The sequence below is a fragment of the Malus sylvestris genome, chromosome 15 (assembly GCF_916048215.2).
Source record: "Malus sylvestris chromosome 15, drMalSylv7.2, whole genome shotgun sequence".
NCBI classification, from domain to species: domain Eukaryota; kingdom Viridiplantae; phylum Streptophyta; class Magnoliopsida; order Rosales; family Rosaceae; genus Malus; species Malus sylvestris.
This window is the reverse complement of record NC_062274.1, coordinates 12,304,645-12,326,706: the sequence shown is the minus strand read 5'-3', so window position 1 is coordinate 12,326,706 and position 22,062 is coordinate 12,304,645. Positions and strand designations below refer to the sequence as shown.

Here is a 22,062-nt window from a genome sequence, read left to right as displayed (position 1 = left end):
AGCCATTTGATTTGGGTCTTTAAATCAAATAGCACCACCCACTATTTTTGGCAAATTCCATATCCCTCATAGGAATTCGAGAGTTTTGGATGAAACTCCTAGTAGGTTATGGGAGGCTCACTATTACCAAGCCCACCTCACGATGATACGATATATGGCTAGCAACAATAATAATGAGAGAGTACGCTTACTCATTTGCAACTCATGCAAGTACCCATCTTATTTGGCCTCTAGAGAATGTAACCTCACAATGATATGATATTGGTTCCATTGCACTTAGTTAAGTTCTTCCCACCATGCTTAGTGTGTGAAGGGGTTCAAGAATAGCCTCACGATGATACGATATATAGCTATCCTCGTTGCCTACACTCACCTCATCATATGTATATGGATTCCTCCTGAGTATAAGCATGCACTGTGTACTCCCCCATGATAGGGTGAAGCCGGTGTACAAGTCATAAACGATTGGATCCCACCACGGTGGAAGGCCACGAAGAGATATTCTAAACATCTCTCGCTTATCAACTTAATATTGGTTTGATTGAGGGTTTTAGGTCTCATCACATATAAACATACATTTTAATCTCTATTAAAACTATTTTGGTCCTATTACAACTATTGGTCCATCCCTTTGTTTTAGTTGTACATAATACTCCCACTATGCTTTTAAAACGATTTTTAAAGCAAGAGTATATGATACTACTAACATAAACTTTGCATTCATTTGATGGACTACATAGTTGCCTTAGGGCCTAAGGATGATTATGAACCTTTGTTTAGATTCAACACGAGCCTTGTGTTGAACCTCGGTCTAGGAATGAAGATTGATTTTAGTTACGCGTTTAATCACATTAAGGCGTGTTGTCTTATGGGCGTTGGACCCAACTACTTCATTTTCATGCATATCGTATAAAGCAAGAAAGAAGTACTTCAAAGTAAAGGTGAGCTTATGCTCATTACAACATTTGCATATAACAAATTACTTTAAAGTAAAGAAGAGCTTAAGCCCTTTTACAACATTTGATCAAATCAAATTACAACCAAAATCTAATCTACACATTCCCATGGTTCAAACAAATTTGAAACGCCTTTCACATAGCTCAATTATATTAGGCTTAGGTTCATAAGCACCCTTTAATTAATTAACACTTTAACTAATTAATGAATGCAACATTTTCATTTGGTTTTTGTATCCATAAAATTGATTTAAATGGAGCTAAACAAAATGAAAATCCAATTCTCATTTAAAGAGACAAAACAATTTTGTTCTCATCCTATTTGGGCCATCATGCAATTAACCTCAACTTTTGGGCCATATTGCAATAACAAAAAACTTTTGGGGTCACTTTGTATAATACACAAAAGTCACAACTTCATGTAAATACAACTAGAACCCAAACTTTTAATAATGCAAAAACTTCATTAAAGGAACAAAACAATTTGTCCTTTAACGTTTTTGGACCTAAACGTAAAAACGTAAACTTTTGGGCCAAAGTGCAAATACACAAAAGTATCAAAACTTTATGTAATTGCATAAAAGCCCCAAAAGTACTCCCTTTGAGGGAGTGGCTGGTTTTGGGGAGGGATAAGGTTGGTGTGTGTGTTGATTAGTGAGTTTTGTCAAAAACATGCAAGTGTATGTAAGATAAGTTTATGAAATAATTCAATCACAATTATTTCAATCATCATTTATACAAATATCTAACACTTTAAATACATAATAAATCATTTAAAAACATATCACATATACTTTATGAAATAAATCAAAACTTTGAATCAATACACCAAACCTTTTTGTTCTTGGCAAGAACATCAAGAACAATGAAGAACATTCATGAAAAACCCAAATTTTTCCATGAACTTTTTCCACCCAAAAACATTCCAAAACCATTCTTACTTAAGGGAAATAACATCTAACCAAACTAGGGTACTTAGGGGTTCCAAAGAACACATTAAAACACTTTTAACAAGTCAAACAAGAACCCAAAAATTCACCCTTTGATTTTGGCCGAATTTTCCCAAAAGCATGGCACCAAATTTTAGCTCCAATATTCATGCTCATATGAACAACATCTACAACATTTGAGATAGCAAATTTTCCAACAAAATTTACTTTCAAAGAAGCAAGAATAAAGCTTGTAACAATTACAACTTTTAGATCACAAACTTATGAACTACAAAACACAAAAGGATTCACCAACTACTAGACCTAGGCTCTGATACCACTTGAAGGAATTATTTTGTAAAACATGTTCATTTGAGCAACATCATATAGCATGCAATTAACAATTAAAGGCGGAATCATGCTTACATGCACTCAAAAACAAAACATTTACCCATGAAATTCAAAGCCTAGTAGATTGGTGAACCAATAATCAACTCAAAAATAAGTGAGTTGAAATTAATACCTTTGTAGATTCCTCTTTGCATAAGCAAAGGCTAATCACCCAAAGAGATAGGGCCTTCATTCCTTGCTTCTTAGATCCATGGATTTGGATGGAAGAATAGGTTCTCCAAGTTCCCAAAATTGAGAACCTCTAAGTCTCTACACCAAGGAGAGATTGGATGATGAATGAGTGACCTTGGAGGATTAGATGACTAGCTAATCACCTCCAAGGTGTTGGCCTCTTTAGAGAGAAAATGGAGAGACAATTCTCACCAATTTTCCCCCAAAATTAACCCTTATTTCACTTAATGAATATTTGGCTATAAAATCATTTATATAGTCACTTCTTTAAGTGACCTAAACAACCAAAACCCTAATTCATTTCATCATGGCTGGCCATTTAGGGATTTTTGGGCTTTTGGGCTTTAATGAATCTTTATTCATTAAATTGTCATACAACTTAAGTTAATGGGCTTGACGTTCGAAGCCCATTGGGCCTTAAGGTCCAAAACTATCCCGTAGTCTTTAACGAACTTATTCGTTTGATTAATTAACATATTAATTAATCCTTGCCATAAATAATTAAACCATTCAATTAATCTTACTCATTTCATTTATTTCGTCCATCTCTACCTTACACGGTGTACGATCCATTAGGTTCCTTTTAGCGAGGTAGTGGGCGATTAAAACCATTTTACATCGATTGTGAATTGAAACTATTTTCAATTCTCCCTTTAGTGATTACACACGTTTAGGGCTTCCACAAACCATGAGTGACACCTAGCCGTATGTCATGGTTACCCAAGCTAATCAGAAGAGGTGGAGAACCTATTCAGTCTGGGATTACAAATGCAATACGGTCTTTCTCTAATCTAATACTCTTGACCACATTGTTTGGTTTGATAGTTTATTTTCTCATGTCTACTATCCAATGTGTGTCTTGTGCTTATATGATTACCTTGAATGTGATTAGGAACGCATTCCCAAATCTCATTCATACTCTGGCCAGAGATTCAAATCATATCAGAGAGTATTCTCCTTCAAACGGTTTGAAGGTTAGAGATCCCTTGTTGCGCATTCACTTGTCTCCATAGCTAAGCGGCTTGACCCCAACGATGCCGTGGACACCCTCCTGGTGGGATGACTTTGACATAATCAAAGATCAAGGTCTTAACCACAAGACAACTATGATGCCTCAGGTCAAAGGACTACTTTGCATTATCCCAACCATGAGTTCTCATGTGACATGGAATATGAGAACTCTTCGTTGATCGCGTTCAGTGAACTCATTCTCTATTGAGCACCTACCGTACTTGTCTTGATGTCACACACACCAATGACTAGAGACTAATCACTCTCCCTGAGAGAAGACATAGTACGTACCGATCTTGACGGACTGTCAATGCCCAATTGGCAATCCTATGATCAGGAACGTTTAGGATGTGTCTACGAAAGAATGGTCTCAAGAATCTAACTTCATTAGATTACATTCTCCCAATCACAAATTCCTTGGACTTTATTGTTTAAGCATATAACATTTATATGAGACGGCTCAAACAATAATGTATGCCCTTTATATGTAAAACTAGATTAGTTTAACATGTGAAATGTCCGTAAAGTATCATCACATGATTGGCTTTAGGGCACATTTCCAACATCTTCTGGGTTCGGACCCCTTTCTTTTTTTTTTTTTTTTCTTCTTCTTCTTCTTTCTCCTCCCTCCTCTTTCTTCTTCTTCTTCTCTTTCTCTTTCTTCTTCTTCTGGGCTCAGAACTTTTTTCTTTTTCTTTTTTTTTTTTTTTTTTCTTCTTCCAATTTCAGGTTTTTAAAAAAAAATTAAAAAATTATTTTATTTGCCACGTGGCAGACATTTGGCAGCCACGTGTCATATATGTGGCAGCCACGTCAGCATTTAACAGATCCATGGATGGAAAATCTAACGGTTGTATGAAATTGAAATAAAATAGTACTTGAGGTATGAAAGTGAAATGTTTTAAAGATGTTGTATGAGATTGCAATAGAGCTCAAACCTGAGGGGCTACTATGTAATTTACTCAAAAAATAAATAAAAAGAAATAATCAAAGGGATAATTAGGAAGAAATTTGATTTTTACAATAAATTTTTTCATTGATGAGATAATTATTGATAATAAAATAATTAAATTTAAAGAATTGGACTTATTTTAATAAATTAGATTATTCCTACTATTGACTCAAAAAATTGGACTTATATTCCTTGATTAATTATTTCTACTATTGACTCAAAAAATTGAACTTATATTCCTTGATTAATTTTAAATTTATTCATTCCAAATGTTAAAAATAAAGTGAGCATGTATAGAAAAGGAATATACAAAAATAGTTTCTTGCCCATATAAGCACTTTTTAATTAACTAATATCTCTCCAATTCCAAATCGTAGTGCGCGCGCACACACACACACACATATTACCACTGATTATATGCATGCACTGACGGATCAGGATATATATACAAAATATTATCCCCACTTGGTTTTAGTTTTCTGTGCCTGGATATATAATATTTAAGCGTAAGTTTGTATTTTTCAGGGCTCTAGGCGTTGTAATTTGATTGTACAATGGTTATCTATCACTAATTACCCCAAACCCTAAATTCTCAGGGAAGAAAGTTTATCACGAGACAAAAGATTTGACTACAAGTCTACAACCCTCAAACCCATGCGGAGCACGCGTTATATATGTACTGTACACATATAAACACACACACAAGTATAGTACTGAGTACGAGTACTGCTGCTTACACTACTATAAAATTATCTCAATGTGTAGGTAAAGTGGTGACGATTTTATACTATATGTTGTCAGATAAGACGTTTTCGACAAGTAACTTAGACAGTATCGGACAACAAAGCAACACTATCGCTTATGTTAGACATAAACAATAAATATCGGATATATATATATATATATATATATATATATATATATATATAACTGACATTAACTCATTATTATTTGACAAGAATAGCGAAGCGGCAAAATTCCCGCTCTCAACTCCGCCATTTGTATTATTGTCGTATAGTTTTTTACTTTTAAATATGAGATACTTTGGATGCGGTCCCTAATCCTTAACATTATTTGATTAAAACCTTAATAGTATTCAAAGTTTGATCAAAGTCCCTTGACTTTGTACACCTCGTTATATTACTATTAATATTTATATTTTTATAGTTTTGAAATTAATTGTTTGATATTTTATGAGATTTATAATTCTATAAATTTAAAATCCCTCATTATAATACTATTAGAAACGGTTACAATAAAAACATTCAAACATTTTGATTTAATAAATGGATAAAAAACTATGTAAAAATAAGAAATAATAAATGGCAAAAGAATGTATCCATAGTGTTAAAAAAATTGGTACATTTTACAAAAAAATAGGTACATTTCACATATAACAAAGTGGGTACATTTCACATATAACAAAGTGGTACATTAATAAAGAAGAATTGGTGCATTATAAAACTAAAAAGAAAATACTACAAATGAATTTTTAGGGTACAGATAAAAGATTAAAAAATTATGAGTACAAATGAATTTAAAAAAATATATATATATATAGGTGCTAAAAGAAATTAATACATGGGTACAAAATAAAACTAAAAAGAAAATACTACAAATTTTAAAAAAATGTTGCAAATTAAAAGTGGGTACAAACTAAAAATATAAATATCTGATACAAAGTTTAGGCATAAAACATAAATATACCATATATAATTTTTCTATCATTGATTAAATATACAATGTCACGTGAAGATATACACATGGGTACAAACACAAATAAAACTTTAAAAAATTGGGCACAAAAAGAAACTAATATATGGGTACAAATTAAAAATGAAAAGAAAATTGGTACAAATTAAAAAATATTTGCAAATTAAAAATAGGTACAAACTAAAAATAAAAATATATGATAAAAAATTTAGCCATAAATATAAATATACTAATTGTAACATTTTTAACACTAAATGAATATATTTTTAAAAAAAATATTTTATTATTCAAATAATTAATGATGTTATTAATACCCAAGAACCTTGATAAAAATTTGAAAATGAATAGGATTTTAATTAATGAAGTAACAAAAAGAAGAATATGAACCTAATTTTCCTTTTAAGTATTTTCATTATTTTCAAACTATTCAAGTCGGATTGTATTTTTATTAACGAAAATGTCCTATCAGTTGTAGCTGACAGGATTAGTGTAATCTTGTGTACACCCTTTAGTATTCTTGTCAGATGTGATTTTTTTTTTAAATTTTTTTATTTTGTCCCGGTTGGATACGGAAGAGAAGAGATCTCTTTGAATCTCTTCCACCAAGCTCACCAGATCAAGTAATTCGGACATTTTAAATTTTATCCAACAGTCCATCTGTTTTGATGCCTTAAAAGCTGTAATAATTTTTTACCGTTTGATGAAATTTAAAAAACTTGGATCACTTGATCCGGTAGCCTAGGCTATGCAAAATCCGACAGAAATACAAAAATACCCTAATTCAAAACCCTCGTGCATCTCTTTCTCCTTCACTCTCCCCACGCCGCTGCTCTTCATCTTGTAATTCCATGTTTTCCAGAGAACTCTATATCGAGTAGGACTCGGAGAGCGAGAGGGACGGGTGCGGCTGCAATTCTACTTTTGCTTTTCCACTGCCTTCCAGTTTTTTTCTCTTCATTATTTCTTCCTTCTTACTCTTTCCAACTTATATTTGTAATTGTACCATTATTTTCTTCCCTTTTTTTTCTTAATTTTTATATTGTGGTGAGAAATATTAATTTTCTTTTTCTGTCGACGTTTCTGATTATTCCTAATAAAAGAGACTTTTGTGATTAATTATATTCTTGAAAGTTTATCTCAGATATATATTTTTTTAATTTTTGTATAATAAACTAGTGACTTCATTCAAAACTTACTTTATCCTGGATTTTTTACAAATATGCATGTTTGATTTTTTTTTTTCAACCAAAAACAGTGTTTTTTTCACTTATTTTAGATCAGTATTAATGATGAACTCATGGATGAACAATTCGAAGAGCAACTTGAGCATTCCGAAATCGGTGATATTTAGTTTATTTGTAGATGCTTTCTTGAGTTGTACAACATTTTTTTTCCTTACTTTTCAGGAGAAGGCTGAAAAAAAAAAAAGGCCAATCGTAGTAGCAAACTATGAACCACACAACAGGATCAAAGACATTCGCCAGAGTTCAGGAAGAATATGTATGTGTAGTTCATTTTAATTGATTAATTTACAATTTATGGAAAGATACGAGTCAGCGTGGAAGAAGGTATCTCTAGTTGGTATCTTGGCATCTGAAACGGTGATTACTGCATATAAGACATGGGCTGCGTAGGCATCTGATACAAAGGATATGAAGAACGATCGAGGTGGCTGACTCAAGCCCGAATTCTATGGTGCCTGGGTGCTGTGCCGTTATGTCCAACATTTATTGTTTATGTCTAATATAAGCGACAATATTGTTTTGTTATCCGACACTATCTAAATTACTTGTCAAAACTATCTTATCCGATAGCATATAGAATAAAACCGCTACTACTCTTTGTCACATTAAGCTAATTTTGTTTTTATCTTTCCCCGATGACGAAACCGAGAAGTTCGTATGACGAACCCGAAATCAAAATCTCCGTCACATTAAAAATATATGCAATATATCAAACTGTATTTAGCAAGTATGTGATGAATGACTACTTCACAAGAAATGGGGCAAATAATTTGGTGCCTTTTTTATCCAACGAAGCGCAAAATGTGAATTGTGGATGTGTTTTTTTTTTTCACCAAAAGAACACTACAACTAAGAGAAAAACTTACATGCAAGAAAGTAAATATAACTAGCCAATAGTCACCTATACAATGTATTTTGTGACCCTCCTGATTGTATTAAGCCTCTCTTGATGACAATTTATTAGACATTTCTAGGCGTTGTGCCATTTTGGAGTTTCTTTTTGCGCATTAGCCCCATATCTCTCACAAAAAGAAAAAAAGTATGTAATTGACGAAAATGAAAATGTGAAAATCGTTTTCTTTCCGCTCTCACGAGTAAAACGGTCATTCCACCTTGACACATGGCAAAAAAAAAAGTTGAATAGAAATTTCCATTTGACAAAAACCAAAAAAGCATCCTTGGTAATTACAAAAGATTCTGAGAAGAGTATCCTTGACATGTGAAAATCGTTTTCTTTCCGCCGCTCTTTTGTTTGTGTGGTCATGGTTAAGCCACTTCAACATTTTATATTACTATTCTTTTTTATCTTATTATCTCTATTAAAAAAATAATATAAAATATTGACGTGATTTAACCGTGACTACACAAAACAAAACAGAAGGACACGGGAAATGGGAGGGTAGATAATCTGCCTACGTGAAAGTGTGACAACTATCAGACCAGAGAATAACACTCTGGGATCAGTCTAGCATCGTTGGGATCGGACATTTGCAAATTCACAGGTCAATTGTTTGTTCGCAGGTTTTTTTTCGACTTTTCCGATGAAGATTTGGGCCTTGCGGCGTTTCTGGCCTTCCATGAGAAAACCTAAGCTCTTGGAGATGAAGAGAAAGCGCCTGATATCATCTGGCAATGAAGAACAAGGGCACTCTCCTCCAACAAAGGTACTTTCTTTTATTTATTAATTTAAAAATATATATAATGATTTATTTATGTTTGAATTAAATAAATTTTCAAAGGTTTGATTCAAAATTTTTAGAAACTTTGTTTGGTATTCAATTCAAAACTCGGTTGGGTTTAAAAAAATAATAAATGTAACTAAATTACTTGTACTTGTTGGTTTTGAAAACAAGAAAAAAGGGATTCTAGAAGGATACCAAACAAACTCGTAACTCTTTTTTCATTTATCAGTAGTCAGAGATTCAACCTTGGTACTTCTTCCAAAGTTGAGAGTGTTGGGTGTTGTCCCACGTCGTAAAATGAAGCTTTGCCTTAGTTGTTTAAATAATTTTGAGCCTCTCGCTCCTATTGTCAATTGGTTTTAAAAAAATAAAAATTCTCATCGAAACAAATTAAGATGATTGTCAGATAGTGAAACAACATTATGCGATTTTAGGAGTATTTGAGCATTACTTTGATATTTGATCTATATTCATGCAGTGTGAAACCATTGGCAAGGATGGAATCAGTAATTTGCCTGATGATGTTCTTCATACCATAATCTCGTTATTGAGTACGAGGGAGGCTGTAAGAACGAGCGTATTGTCACGTAGGTGGAGGAACATGTATGCATACACATAAAATCTTGAATTTGATTGGCGCGACGTAGTTTACGTGCCAGTCCAAGTCATGCCCCATGGAACAATTTTCAGGAGAAATGTGGATTATTTTCTAGCAACGTTGAAAGATTCTTAGCATGTCATTTGGGTTGGAAGGTTGTCTCCTTCAAGGTTCTCTGTTTCTTTCCAAGTATGTACGACTTCAAGTCAATGACTGGATCGATTTTGCCATCGGAAAGGGTGTTGAAGATCTTGACCTTGCCTTTACTTGTGACAACCCACCTAAGTGCACTGGTTGGAGTAGCGTCGACTATTTTCCTGCTCAGATCCTTCTGAATGACGAAGAATCCAAATTAAGGCGTCTTTCCTTGCGCGGATGCATGCTCAAGTCAAATTTTACCACAGGTTTCAGAACCTTATCGACTCTTGTGTTGTGCGGTGTAAATCTTGCTGGACATGTTGAGCCGCACATGTTTTCTTCTTGTATGAACTTTGAGCATTTAACATTGCAACGGTGTTTTGGATTAGAAAGATTGTGCATTGGTGATTCTCTTCAATGTTTGAAGGCACTGGTTGTGATCCGCTGCGAAGGGTTAAAGGGGATTGAGCTCAATGCCACCAACCTTACCAGTTTTCATTACAAGGGTGATGAAATCGAGTTCTCTTTCGAATTGGTCCCCAATCTGGAGGAAGTGTATGTTATGATGCTGGAAATTAATGTGGTTCCGACTTACACTCGGTTAGAGAAACAACTTCCCCATGTCAAGACCTTAGCAGTTGTCGGAGGTAGTCCCAAAACTCTGTTGTTACTTGGTTTTGCTTTCAACGAACTAACATGTCACGCTGTATTTATCTTCTATCTCCCCCTTGTCTTTCGTTGCAGATTGGGCTTACAGTTACTCACCATTCAACGAAGGCTCGGGATTTAAATCGGTGTTTCATTTGGCCTCGAATCTTCTCTTCACTGCATCAAATTGCAGTTGTAGATGTTTAATGTAAACTTCGTTTGTTTATATCAGATTGTTGCAGAGCAGAAAATTTTCCCCGCTTCAGATTGTCCAGCGTTCTCGTAACCCGAATTTGCATTTTGACAAGTCTAATGTCGCGATCCCGCCTTCCTATGTCAACAAGATAAAGTGTTATGGGGGGGAAAGAAAGCTAAAATTATAGTGGCACTGTATGGTGATGGTAGCTGTATTTCTGGCTCTATGGCCTGGTCCAGAAATCTGATTTTCGGCATCGGCTCGGCGGGATTTAAGGATCTTTCTTTGTTAACTATTTACCTAGTAATACTTCTTACTAAGGTGAAGTTTTTTTTAGCTCTCTCGTTCATAGTAGCAATATAATGGTGGATTTTTGGTTGACTGCATGTACTTTCTTGCAAATTACAGTTTCACATTGTTGAAGCAGTATAAACTAAACAAGGAACAATATTACCAGTGATCCAAAATGAATGTGAATGTTTTGGATTGAGTCACGGACAATGTCGCTTTCTTTAAGACGTTTCACAGCTCTACCCAAGCTATGCAAGCAGCTTCAATGCCATGCCGTCCCCAGGATAAAATAGCCCAGAATTTTCTCTATCTAGATCCTCCATTGCACAAAGGAAGATCCAAAAATAACCACCCTCTTTGTTACTCAGAAAACTCAAGTGTTTTTATACTAATAAAAGGCAAATTTTGAAATAAACTTCATTTGCATTATTAATTTCAACAAGGAAGCTTTGTATAAGATGCTGATACCCCATATAAGTACACAATGCAGCCCACCCAACCCGAAAAACCGAAAAGAAACGAAAACTTTACAATAAGTTGGCAAGCAAGCTGCAGCCAAATTTGTCTAATCGTATTCATCTACCGCAAACCAGTCACTTGAATCCTCACCTTCTGAATCTTTCCCTTTTGACCGACCAGCCTTTTTCTGGCCACCCTCAGTTTCCGAGCTTTGGTTCAGCTGAACCCAGTCATTTGATCCATTAGGTGAACATGCCCTGGCATCCCGTCCTTGCCTTAGTCCTGACTGTCTGCTAGAAAGGTCATTCTCATCGTCCTCTAAATCACTGAATGAGATATCGTCTTCAGGTTCATGTTTTCTTTGGCCATCCACTAAAGTGCCAGAGCTAATACTTGCCCCTTCAGACCACTGCTCAGTGCCCTCTTTGTCATCGGTCTTTAACCTTTCTGCAATATTAACTATCTCAGTCAAGGCTTCCTTCTCTTGAGATGAGACTTCCTCCCCTCGTGTCTTCCCATCCTGGATGTGCCTTTTAGGTGAAACGAGAATTGACTTCTCTGGGGCATCCTCCTGTGTGTTCGTCTTGTTTTGAAGTTTGTGCAGAAGTGCATCTCTTGCTTCAACAATCTGCAACGAAAGGAGTTCTATTTTCAAAATAATGGGTTTGCCCCAAGTACTCTCCGAAGCTGCAACGTGGAATTGAACACGTCCAAAGTTCTAGGATACTATAAAAATGGCTACTGAGTTACTTAAAACTTAGGGTTAACAAATATGAGGAACAAGCAAAGGAGAGACAGTTGGAGAAACTACAACATCCAACGAAGTTGTACAAGTGCAGCTGGTGACAGGTTAAGCACATCATGCCCATTTCTCGAGCTCTAACTTGTGCAAGCTGCAGTTAGAATGGTTATCGTAGAACCTTGAAATAAATATCTCAAATATAATAAAATGAAATTTATGAAGAGACACACAGGCGCGCTGAATTCTGGTTAAAAGTCAATCTCCAAAGTGTCCTCAAAAGAAAATTGTACATAGGCATTTATCGTGCATGTAAATATGGATATGAACCATGACAAAAGACGGGAAAGATAAACTTCTTGCCTTGGGGGTTGATAGAAGCTCAAAATCACGTTCATTTAGTCTTGGAAGCAGCAACAAGAAATAGATCATCCAAAACTGCTCCTCACTCATGGAACTGCAAAGTCGGACTCTTAAATCTGCAAATCCCGGAACCAATTGTTCAACAGCGGACGCATGCTCTCTCTGAGCATCCGTCATGCTGAAATCTGCTAACAAAACAAGCTCAAATTCAATCAGCATAAAATTGCCAGCACGAATGTCACGTCAGTTTGTTTCAAATTATAATGTAAATCTTTGTATTCCAAGCACACACAGATTCAGAGGTCTTCGATACCAACTCCAGTATCCACCATTACAAAATTAGAACACGAAAATCAAACCGCATGAAAATTATCACAGCGATTGCATTAACAGCTGTCTGAGTAAATTTCGATTTCTTCGAAACAAATTCAAAGCTTCCTCAGCTACCAATTCACAATCCACAACTTCATAGGAAATGTAAAGCAGCAGACGCAAAGAAAACAGGCAAAACAAGCCATTGCATTCAAATTGAAGTGGAAGTTAGCAACTTTACCATGATCGAGCGTCATAGGAAAGTCGATCCAGCAGTCCGGCAACACCGAAATCTCGGCAACGAAACCGAGAACTTCGTCCGTGATCCCCGGCACTTGACCGCCACCAACATCGCCGTCGTCATCCGCAGCTCCGCCTTCTTCTAAAGCTTCGTTCTGAAGCTGCAGCAAGCTCGACGCGAACTTGGAGATCTCGGTTACGGCTTTGTTGCTGTTCGTAGAGAGCAGGGAGAGGCCAGTCTTGAAGCTCCCGCCGATCTCCAACAGATCATTCCGGATTCCCAAAAGCGCCTGCGATTGCGACAGAGAATTGGACGAGGGAACGTCGTCGTTTGATGGCGATGATGGTGGTGATGGTGGTGATGGAGGTGGAGCGAGGAAGGTGGCGACGCCGCGGATTTGGCGGCCGAGGGTTTGGCGGAGAAACGACAGGTCGTTTTGCGGTTGGTTGGGTTGTTCTACATCACGCGGGTCGTCGTCGTCGGGTTGGCGGGGAGAGCTGAAGAGCCAAGACATTGTTTGGTGGAATTCAACTTGTTTTTTTGGGGATTTGTTGGGACAAAATCAACAGCAACATCATGATGTTGATGATGATGATGATGATGATGATGGGATTGAAGGGTGTGAAGAAGAAGCTCTCTCTCCTCTTTCGTTTTTTTATTTTTATTTTTTGAATTTGTAATTTTATATATTCTCTTAATTTTCTTCTTTCTTCTCTTCTAAGTTCTAACTCTTGAGCGTGTGATTAGAGGAGGTTTACCGGTTGATTAGTGTTTTGGATTTTTACTTTTTGTTGGGTGATTCCGTAGTGAAGACGGTGACGAACATCTTTTTAAGATTTTAAATTAACTACTAAGAGTGAGGATGGTGATAGCAACTGTGGTTATTAGTATTTCAATAGTATTTTTCTTCGTTTGGATGATACTTGTTTACTTCAAATAGAGAAATATCATGTGAGATTAATTCTTCAGTAATGGTCGTGTGCAAAGTAGGGCTGGGCAAACGGGTCCTGGACCCGCGGGTAGGGGCGGGTAATACGGGTACGGGGCGGGTACGGGCCGGTTCTTAGTTTTGTAAAAATAGAAAGGGGCGGGGCGGGGCGGGTAATTGAAGTTTTAGGGGCGGGCCGGTTCCAAAATTATAGGATCCGCGGGTACCCGGACCGGCCCGTTTGTGTTAGATTGGACGGACGAGATTTAATATCATCTCTCCATCCAATCTCAACCGTCGGTTTAAGTTTTCAACTTTCAACCCTAGCCAACTTCCCCGTGTCCCGAGTTCCAGAAGCACCTCAACCTCAGCAGCCTCAGACCTCAGTCTCTCGGATTCTCAGAGACTCTCCCTCCTCGACTCCCTCTCCCTGAGTCCCTCTCCCTATCCCTCTCCCTCGAATCCCTCTCCCTATCCCTTCCCTCGACTCCGACTCACAGTGCTCACCCCACCACTCTCACAGCGCTGTCGCGAGTCGCGACCAACATCATCACCCCCCATCACCACCTCTGAGGAAGATCGCGTTCGATTGGCTGCCGTTCGCACGGTGAGCTTTGCTAATCACATTGAATGATTGATATCTCTGTTTCCTTTGCGATTTTGTGTGCTAAGTGCTAACTTTGTTTACGCATTGCGCATTGTGTATTTTGTTTTACGTTTAATCAATCCGGGGTCTGTTTGGTTGATGAGAAAGTGAAGAAAAAGAAAATATGGGCTGAAGGAATAGTTTTTTTGAGAGTGTAGTTTTTAATTGTGCAATTGAAAATCTTTTTTCTTTCTTTTGTGTAATTCCTATGGGTTTTTTTTTTCATTAGATTTTCTGCTCCCAATCCAATATAAGTATTGAGTTTAAAGATGCTATTGAATCACTCAAGTTTTAATATCTGGAAGAAGAAGAAGAAATGAATAAAGCAATTTGCTCTTGGAATTGTTTTGATTCTGTTTGATAATTACTTGATTAGCATAGAATTTAGTTTTCTGCTTCTGGGTTTTGTTGATGATGCATTGTTGCAGAGGTTAGTTCAACACCAGCCGAGAGTTGAGCATTGGTAAAATCAAGTTCAAGGCTTTTGATTTGGGTGGACATCTCAGATATCTATCTTATTCAATAGTTTTGTCGTAGTTCATTCGAAATAACTGAATGGGTTCACAAAGGACGCACTGCTGTAAGATGATTTAACCTTTCCTTTGTTGTTCTTTATTTACTTTTTGGTCATGCCTAGTAAGCTATGAGCTATACCATGTACATACATTAGACTTGAATTTTGTTTGACTGTAAACGATGTATCATGCGTCCCCATAAAGAGTGTATTGTCATCAAGTTAATTTATAGCAGTAAAGTCTGTCATATGTGCTCAATAAATGCGTTTTGGAATTTCATTGTATCTAGATACTCTTTGTTGATGATCTTTATACATATCTGGGAGCAGCCACATCCTTTATTCCTTTTTCCTTTTCAACTCTACCTGGAGCAGAAGGTTTAAAACTGCATTAAATTGCAATCACTATGTTAGTTTGGTTAGATTGTGAATTGTTCCTTTTTTCCGTTTTCCTGGGATAAATTGAAAACTGAAATGCGAGGCCACTGCTATATCTTAGTCATAATCGAAGCCAACTTCTTGGTTCTTGCTGGTATTTGCTTAGATTTCACATGAGTAACGGTTTAATCACTATGTTAGATGGCGTCCTGTTTTCTTCAAACTTGTATGATTTTCCTTGCTGTTTGCAAAATGCTGTTTCAATGATACATTGCTAAAACTACCTTATTGGTCCTTGGGCCCCTTATTTAAAAATGGCATCAATCTGTGCAGTTTGTGAGAAACTGCAATCTGTGCAGTTTTTTCAAACTGCAATTTGTGTGCAGGAAACAGTTTTAAACAGGAAAAAAAAAAAACCCGTGTACCCGGACCGAACCGGCCCGTTTCAACCGGGCCGGGTAAGGTCCGGTTCCTATTTTCAAAATTGTAAACCCCGGCCCGGCCCGCCCCGTCTCCTTTAATTACGGGTCCGGTCCGGTCCCTTCAAAAATGGGCCCGGCCCGGCCCGTGCCCAGCCCTAGTGCAAAGCATTTATCCTTTGCCCAAGAGATAAGAACCGTTACACTCAGAAACTCTTCAACCGTTCCTCCTTCAACAAATTTATTGATAATAAATGAAACTAAACGGAAAATCTTGGTGATACTTCTGCTGCACATTGCACTTCGAAAATTTACGAACATTTTTTATGAAGGGCATTTTGAAGATGTCCTAATCCACATAACAAAACGGCTTCCAAATTGCGTAAAATACATGATTAATAATAGGGAAAATTAGGTTCACATCATTCTTTTTGTTACTTTATTGATTATAAAATCCTATTCATTTTTAATTTTTTATCAAGGTTCTTGGGTATTAATAAAATCATTAATTATTTGAATAATAAAATATTTTTATTTTTAAATATATTCCTTTAATGATAAAAATGTTACAATTAGTATATTTATATTTATGGCTAAATTTTTTATCATATATTTTTATTTTTAGTTTGTACCTATTTTTAATTTGCAAATATTTTTTAATTTGTACCAATTTTCTTTTCATTTTTAATTTGTACCCATATATTAGTTTCTTTTTGTGCCCATATTTTTTAAAGTTTTATTTTTTTTGTAGTCATGTGTATACCGTCACGTGACATTTAATCAATGATAGAAAAATTACATATGATATATTTATGTTTTATGCCTAAACTTTGTATCATATATTTATATTTTTAGTTTGTACCCACTTTTAATTTGCAACATTTTTTTTTAAATTTGTAGTATTTTCTTTTTAGTTTTATTTTGTACACATGTATTAATTTCTTTTAGCGCCTATATTTTTAAAAATTCATTTGTATTTATAATTTTTAATCTTTTATATGTACCCTAATTTATTTCTAATGTACCCATTCTTCTTTATTAATGTACCACTTTGTTATATGTGAAATTTACCAATTTGTTTGTAAAAATGTACCAATTTTTTTAACACTATGGATACATTCTTTTGCCATTTATTATTTATTATTTTTACATAGTTTTTATCCATTTATTCAATCAAAATGTTTGAATATTTTTATTGTAACCATTTCTAATAGTATTATTGTGAACACGAAAATTTCCTGAAACGAAAGAGACAAGAACAACGTGCACAAAATAATATTTGTATTTGATGATTTTTGGGTTACAATCTCTCTCTAATTTGATCCTCTGATTCAATCTCCGTAAGGTGTTGATTTGTGGATGTTTTGTTGATCCAAGGGCCGTCGAGGCTTGATTTTGGATGAACTGTTGGAAGTTTCTTTAAGGGTCGTGGGCTTGATCTTTGAAGGTGGATTTGAGCGAATCTTCAAGGAGCCGTTGGGGCTTGATCTTGAGGATGAGTGTTTCTTCAAGGGCCGTTGAGGCTTGATCTTGAATAACGGTGATGAGCGGATCTTCAAGGGCTTTTGGGCTTGATCTTGAAGAACAATGATGAACGGATCTTCAAGGGCTTTTGGGCTTGATCTTGAAGAATGGTTGGACGTGTGGATTTGTTGATGTTGTTGATCCAAAGGGCCGTCGGGGCTTGATCTTAGGATGAACAGTTGTGTGGATTTGTTGATGTTGTTGATCCAAAGGGTCGTCGGGGCTTGATCTTGGAAGAACGATGAACGAAGAACGAAGAGAGCTTTCTTTAAGGGCCGTCGGGGCTTGATCTTGAATTGGTGGATGATTGTTGATCCAAAGGGCCGTTGGGGCTTGATCTTAGGATGAACGATGAACGAAGAACGAAGAGAGCTTTCTTGATTCTTCGGGAACCTGGATGCTTGAGGGCTACGGAGTTTCAGAGCTTCAGAGCTTCAAGAATTTTGCTTAATGATTTTGGTTCCCCCCAAATGAATGAATTAGCCTTCTATTTATAGAATTTTCCAATGCCTAATTTTGAATATAATATTTCAGATGAAATAAGTCATTTCTGCCAGGTGTTGACACGTGTCCTGTTTGATGACTTTTCCAACTTATTTCGATTTTTTGTTTAGACACACGCTACGTGTAAAATTTATGTAATACATGAGCGTTGAAACTTTGATTTATTGGTCAACATTTATTTACCGAAATTTCGATGTCTACAAATGCCCCCACTTCAAGGCGCGTCGTATACATGTGCTTGTCACGTGTAGGAGATGCGTTTTGAAGTCCCTTACTGTAGATGTCGATCCAAGGGTCATCGAGGCTTGATCTTGAATTGGGCTGGAGATTTCTTCAAGGGCCGTTGAGGCTTGTTCTTGGACTTTGTTTGAGATTTCTTCAATGGCCGTTTAAGGCTTGTTCTTGAACTTTTGATTGAAATTTCTTCCAGGGCCGTCGAGGCTTGATCTTGAAGGTTGAAATTGGACCACAATGAGCTTCATATGGTAGATGATCTTTGGCTTTGGTAGTGGATGAATCGGCACGTATTTTGTTGCACTTGTTGACTTTCCACAGCTTTGATCTTGAACTGGGTTGGAGGACTTTCTGGATTCCTCCAATTGTTGACTTTCCACAGCTTATTCTTGAACTGGGTTGGAGGATTTTCTGGTTTCCTCCAATTGTTGACTTTCCACAGCTTATTCTTGAACTGGATTTGATTCAAAGGTGGTAGATACTTGATCTTGAATCGGACTTGTGATTTCCTCAAGGGTCGTCAAGGCTTGATCTTGAATTTGGCTGGAAGCTTCTTCAAGGGCCGTTAAGGCTTGCTTATTGAAGGTTGACTCGAACACATGGCAAACAGGCACGAGGTGAAAGTGACGACTTGTTGCTTTGTTCAATCTTTCTAATTCACACCTGAGCAGTTTGGTCAACGGTATGATCTTCAAGATTGATGGGCTCTTCTTCCAGTTGGTGACTTGATCTTTAAGGATTTGATTCAAGGGTGGTGAATCGGCATGTGCAGCCCACAACGCCTAGTAAGTCGACCCAAGAATTTGAGGGTCAAAACGAGTTCACCGTCCAGAGTGATTGCAACCCTGATGATATGAGATACTTTTGATTTTGAAGAAATAGCGGATGAATTGGCACGTGCTTTGTTGTGCTTGTCTCCACATGCTTCAATGATCATTTTCCCTTGTCTTATCTATTCTTCTGGCAGAATGTAGCATATTCTCGAGTTCTTCAGCTCAAACTCCTTTTGTTGAGCTGACTGTGCAGGCTGCATTATTCTCTGCTTGTTTCTTCAGGCAGATGTGGCAGCTTCTTGAGTTCCTCAGCTCGGACCCCTTCTGCTGAGCTGACTGTGCAGGCTGCATTCTTCTCTGCTTGTTTCTTCTGCACGTTGTCTCCACATGCTGCAAGGTATCATTTTCACTTGCCTTATCTGTTCTTCAGGTAGATGTGGCAGCTTCTTTGGAAGTACAGCAGCAGTGGGAGACGAGTACTCGAGAGCAGTGCTAAGTAAGCAATCAGGGAAGGGTTCCTAGCAGTCGGTTCCTTACCCGAGTTTGAGTGGAAGTTCTGGCATATTGTTTTCTTTATCCTTGTCTTTGTAGGTAGGAACAAGGACAAAGGAAATGACAGGGAGAACGCATGATATGAGATACTCTTGCTTTCTACCCTGGTGATATGAAATACTTTTGCTTTGGAGTCATTGGCTTGCAGAGGTACCCCAAGGAATAAGGAACATTGAGTGACCCGAGAGGCTTCGTTGGGAAGGCATTCTCGGAGATGAAGAAAGGTTCTGTATGTCTGCCTTGCTATGAAGGGTGAAGGTGGACATTTATATGGATTAATAACCGGTACTGTTCTTTCACTCTTGTCGGCAACCGTTGGATGATTGAACAGTAAACTTCACGTGTTTTCTCCTTCACCGAAAATCTTCGACAAATTGCCCGTGATTTGCGCAAAGTTGAGTGTGCATATGACAGGTGTTGACGCGGCTGAAAAAGACTGGCGCCTCTTCGATATCTGGGATCGGCGCTTCAACAAATTGCCCGTGATTTCTGCAAAGCTAAGTTTGTGTGTGACGGGTGCTGACGTGTTTGGAAAAGAAGATTGGCCCGTGGTTTTCGAGCAAGCCCAGCTTTTGAGAAAGCTAGCACCTCTTTGATTTTTGAATTGGCTTCTTCGAATTCTGAGCTCGCCTCTTCGATCTCTGAAATCTCGTCGAGTGCTGATTTTTATAGTGATTTTGATGATGATTTTGCCGTACATAGTTTATGCTCTTACGGGCCAGGAGCTTTGGTGCCGTTTGTAGTTTCAACTCGTGCAGGCAAGGAGTGTTTGTTGCCATGTACAGTTTAGGCTCATGCAGGCGAGGAGCTTTGGTGTCGCCTTTTATGCTCGTGCGGACCAGGAGCGTTGATGTCGTTTGCAGTTTCAACTCGTGCAAACAAGGAGCATTTGGTGTTGCCTTTTATGCTCGCGCAGACCAGGAGCGTTGATGTTGCCTTTTATGCTCGTGCAGACCAGGAGCTTTGTGCCATGCAATTTAGACTCGTGCGGGCGAGGAGAATTTGTGAATTTTGTCAAGCAATCCGGGAGAGTTGTTCCTAGCAATCTTCATAGCAATGAGCCTTGACTGAGTAGTTGAAGAAGTCTTCAAGAAAGATGTCACACATCGTGATGGGGATGGATGATCTTTGTGTCAAAGTTTCATTATCTCCAACACTTTCACATTGTTCTGGAGGTTGACGAAAGCTGCTTTGCCCCCTTTCTGATTGGTGCACTTGTGGAGAAGACATATGCTTCTTGTGCAGTTTCTTCGGAGTGACATGAATCCATCATTCAACTTCGCTTGGCTTGACTGGCATGGTTTTGGAGCATGCCCCCAGCGATTGAGGTGAAGATTTTGAGTTGACAGAGCTGGAAGTGAGGTCTTCTTCAGGGATTTTGTCTTCTTTGTCTTCTTGGGCCTTTTCTTCAGTGCAATCCTCTTGGGTTTGTTGGCGTGAAGATTGGCCGGTGTAGATGATGGTGCTCCTCCTTACCTTCAGTGGTCCTTTTGTGTCGACTTCCAAAGTTGCTTGGCGCTTCATCCTTGAAGGAATCAAGCTTTGAACATCGTCTTTTCCTGCTAGATTGTCGAGCTTTTCTCCCTTTGGTGTTGTCTTCCTGTTTCTAGAAGACTTCTTAATTTCTTCAAGTATGTCCGCAACCGACTGTTGCGGGGGAGATCTAGCTTTGCCGCTTTGTTTCTTGGGTTTTGATAACCTTTCAAAGACAGATCTTTGCGGTGTTGGCGTCTTAAGCCTTTTGAAGACGGAAGTTCAGTTTCGACCACTGATGCGATCAAGTGCCGAAATTCTAGGTTTTGAATGATCCAGCCTGTCGAAGACTAAAGTTCGAGGGGCGGGTTTAGGCTCCTCTTTTGGCCTTGTGGCTTGTGGTCTTGGCTTCCTTGTTTTTTTGTAGGTCGTCAATGTCCACCATTCCTTATTACCGGTAGATGCATCTTGGTTGCTTGCCCCCGGTGATGGTTGTGTAGGAAGTGCCGTGTGACTTGAACATTGGCGGGAATGGTCATGCATGCTTCGGAGAGGCACATGATCGAGTGATCCAAACACGATAGTAGTAGTGTGTACCGCAACCGTGTCTTCGAGGTCAAGCTCGATTTTCCCTTGTTGTGCTAGCTTCAGGATGAGATCTTTCAGTACGAAGCATTTTTCCGTTGGATGACTGATGAAGCGGTGGAATTTACAGTACCTTGGACTGTCGGTGCGATTCATCTCTTCTGGCCGTCTGCATTCAGGCAAATCGATCACCTTCTTTTCCAGTAAGTCTTCTAATATGGCAACCACATCAGAGTCGGGGAATGGATAAGTTTTTTCCTCAAGTTCCTTCAAAGTGCGTCTACGCATCTCTTGATCATGAAAAGCTTCAGCTTGAATCGCCTTGCCTCGTGCAGGGATTTTGACGGGAGCTATGTTGACTGTCATTGCTTCCTTGGTGGATTTCCACGTAGCCTTCTCCACCTTTGTCTCAAGAACTTTGTCGTTCTTGTAGTCGGTGATCGGTTCCTTCTTCCCATGATGGGCGATGCTCAACTCC

General features: G+C 37.7%; 1 protein-coding gene, 2 long non-coding RNA genes and 1 pseudogene across 4 annotated transcripts; 3 read left to right on the top strand and 1 right to left on the bottom strand.

Annotated features, from left to right (window-relative positions):
- Nucleotides 1–6,680: 6,680 nt before the first annotated feature.
- Nucleotides 6,681–7,996, top strand: LOC126601847 (uncharacterized). The gene is made up of 2 exons (XR_007615831.1): nt 6,681–7,044; nt 7,550–7,996. It is a non-coding gene; the product is annotated as an uncharacterized LOC126601847 (long non-coding RNA).
- A 762-nt stretch (nt 7,997–8,758) lies between these two features.
- On the top strand, nt 8,759–11,139 carry LOC126604226 (F-box/LRR-repeat protein 25-like; annotated as a pseudogene).
- Nucleotides 11,140–11,343: 204 nt separating this feature from the next.
- LOC126604225 (uncharacterized) lies at nt 11,344–13,760 on the bottom strand. Of its 2 annotated transcripts, none has more exons than XM_050271382.1 (3): nt 13,055–13,760; nt 12,502–12,689; nt 11,344–12,027 (listed from the first exon to the last, which is right to left on the bottom strand). In XM_050271382.1, exons 1-3 carry the CDS (start codon nt 13,566–13,568, stop codon nt 11,506–11,508), a joined length of 1,224 nt encoding a protein of 407 aa, XP_050127339.1. In that variant the 5' UTR covers nt 13,569–13,760; the 3' UTR covers nt 11,344–11,505. The 2 variants fall into 2 exon arrangements, with proteins under 2 accessions (XP_050127339.1, XP_050127340.1); XM_050271383.1 differs by having other exon boundaries at nt 12,502–12,686; nt 13,055–13,755.
- A 284-nt stretch (nt 13,761–14,044) lies between these two features.
- Nucleotides 14,045–15,490, top strand: LOC126604227 (uncharacterized). Its single transcript, XR_007616527.1, has 2 exons — nt 14,045–14,589; nt 15,057–15,490. It is a non-coding gene; the product is annotated as an uncharacterized LOC126604227 (long non-coding RNA).
- The last annotated feature ends 6,572 nt before the right edge of the window (nt 15,491–22,062 follow it).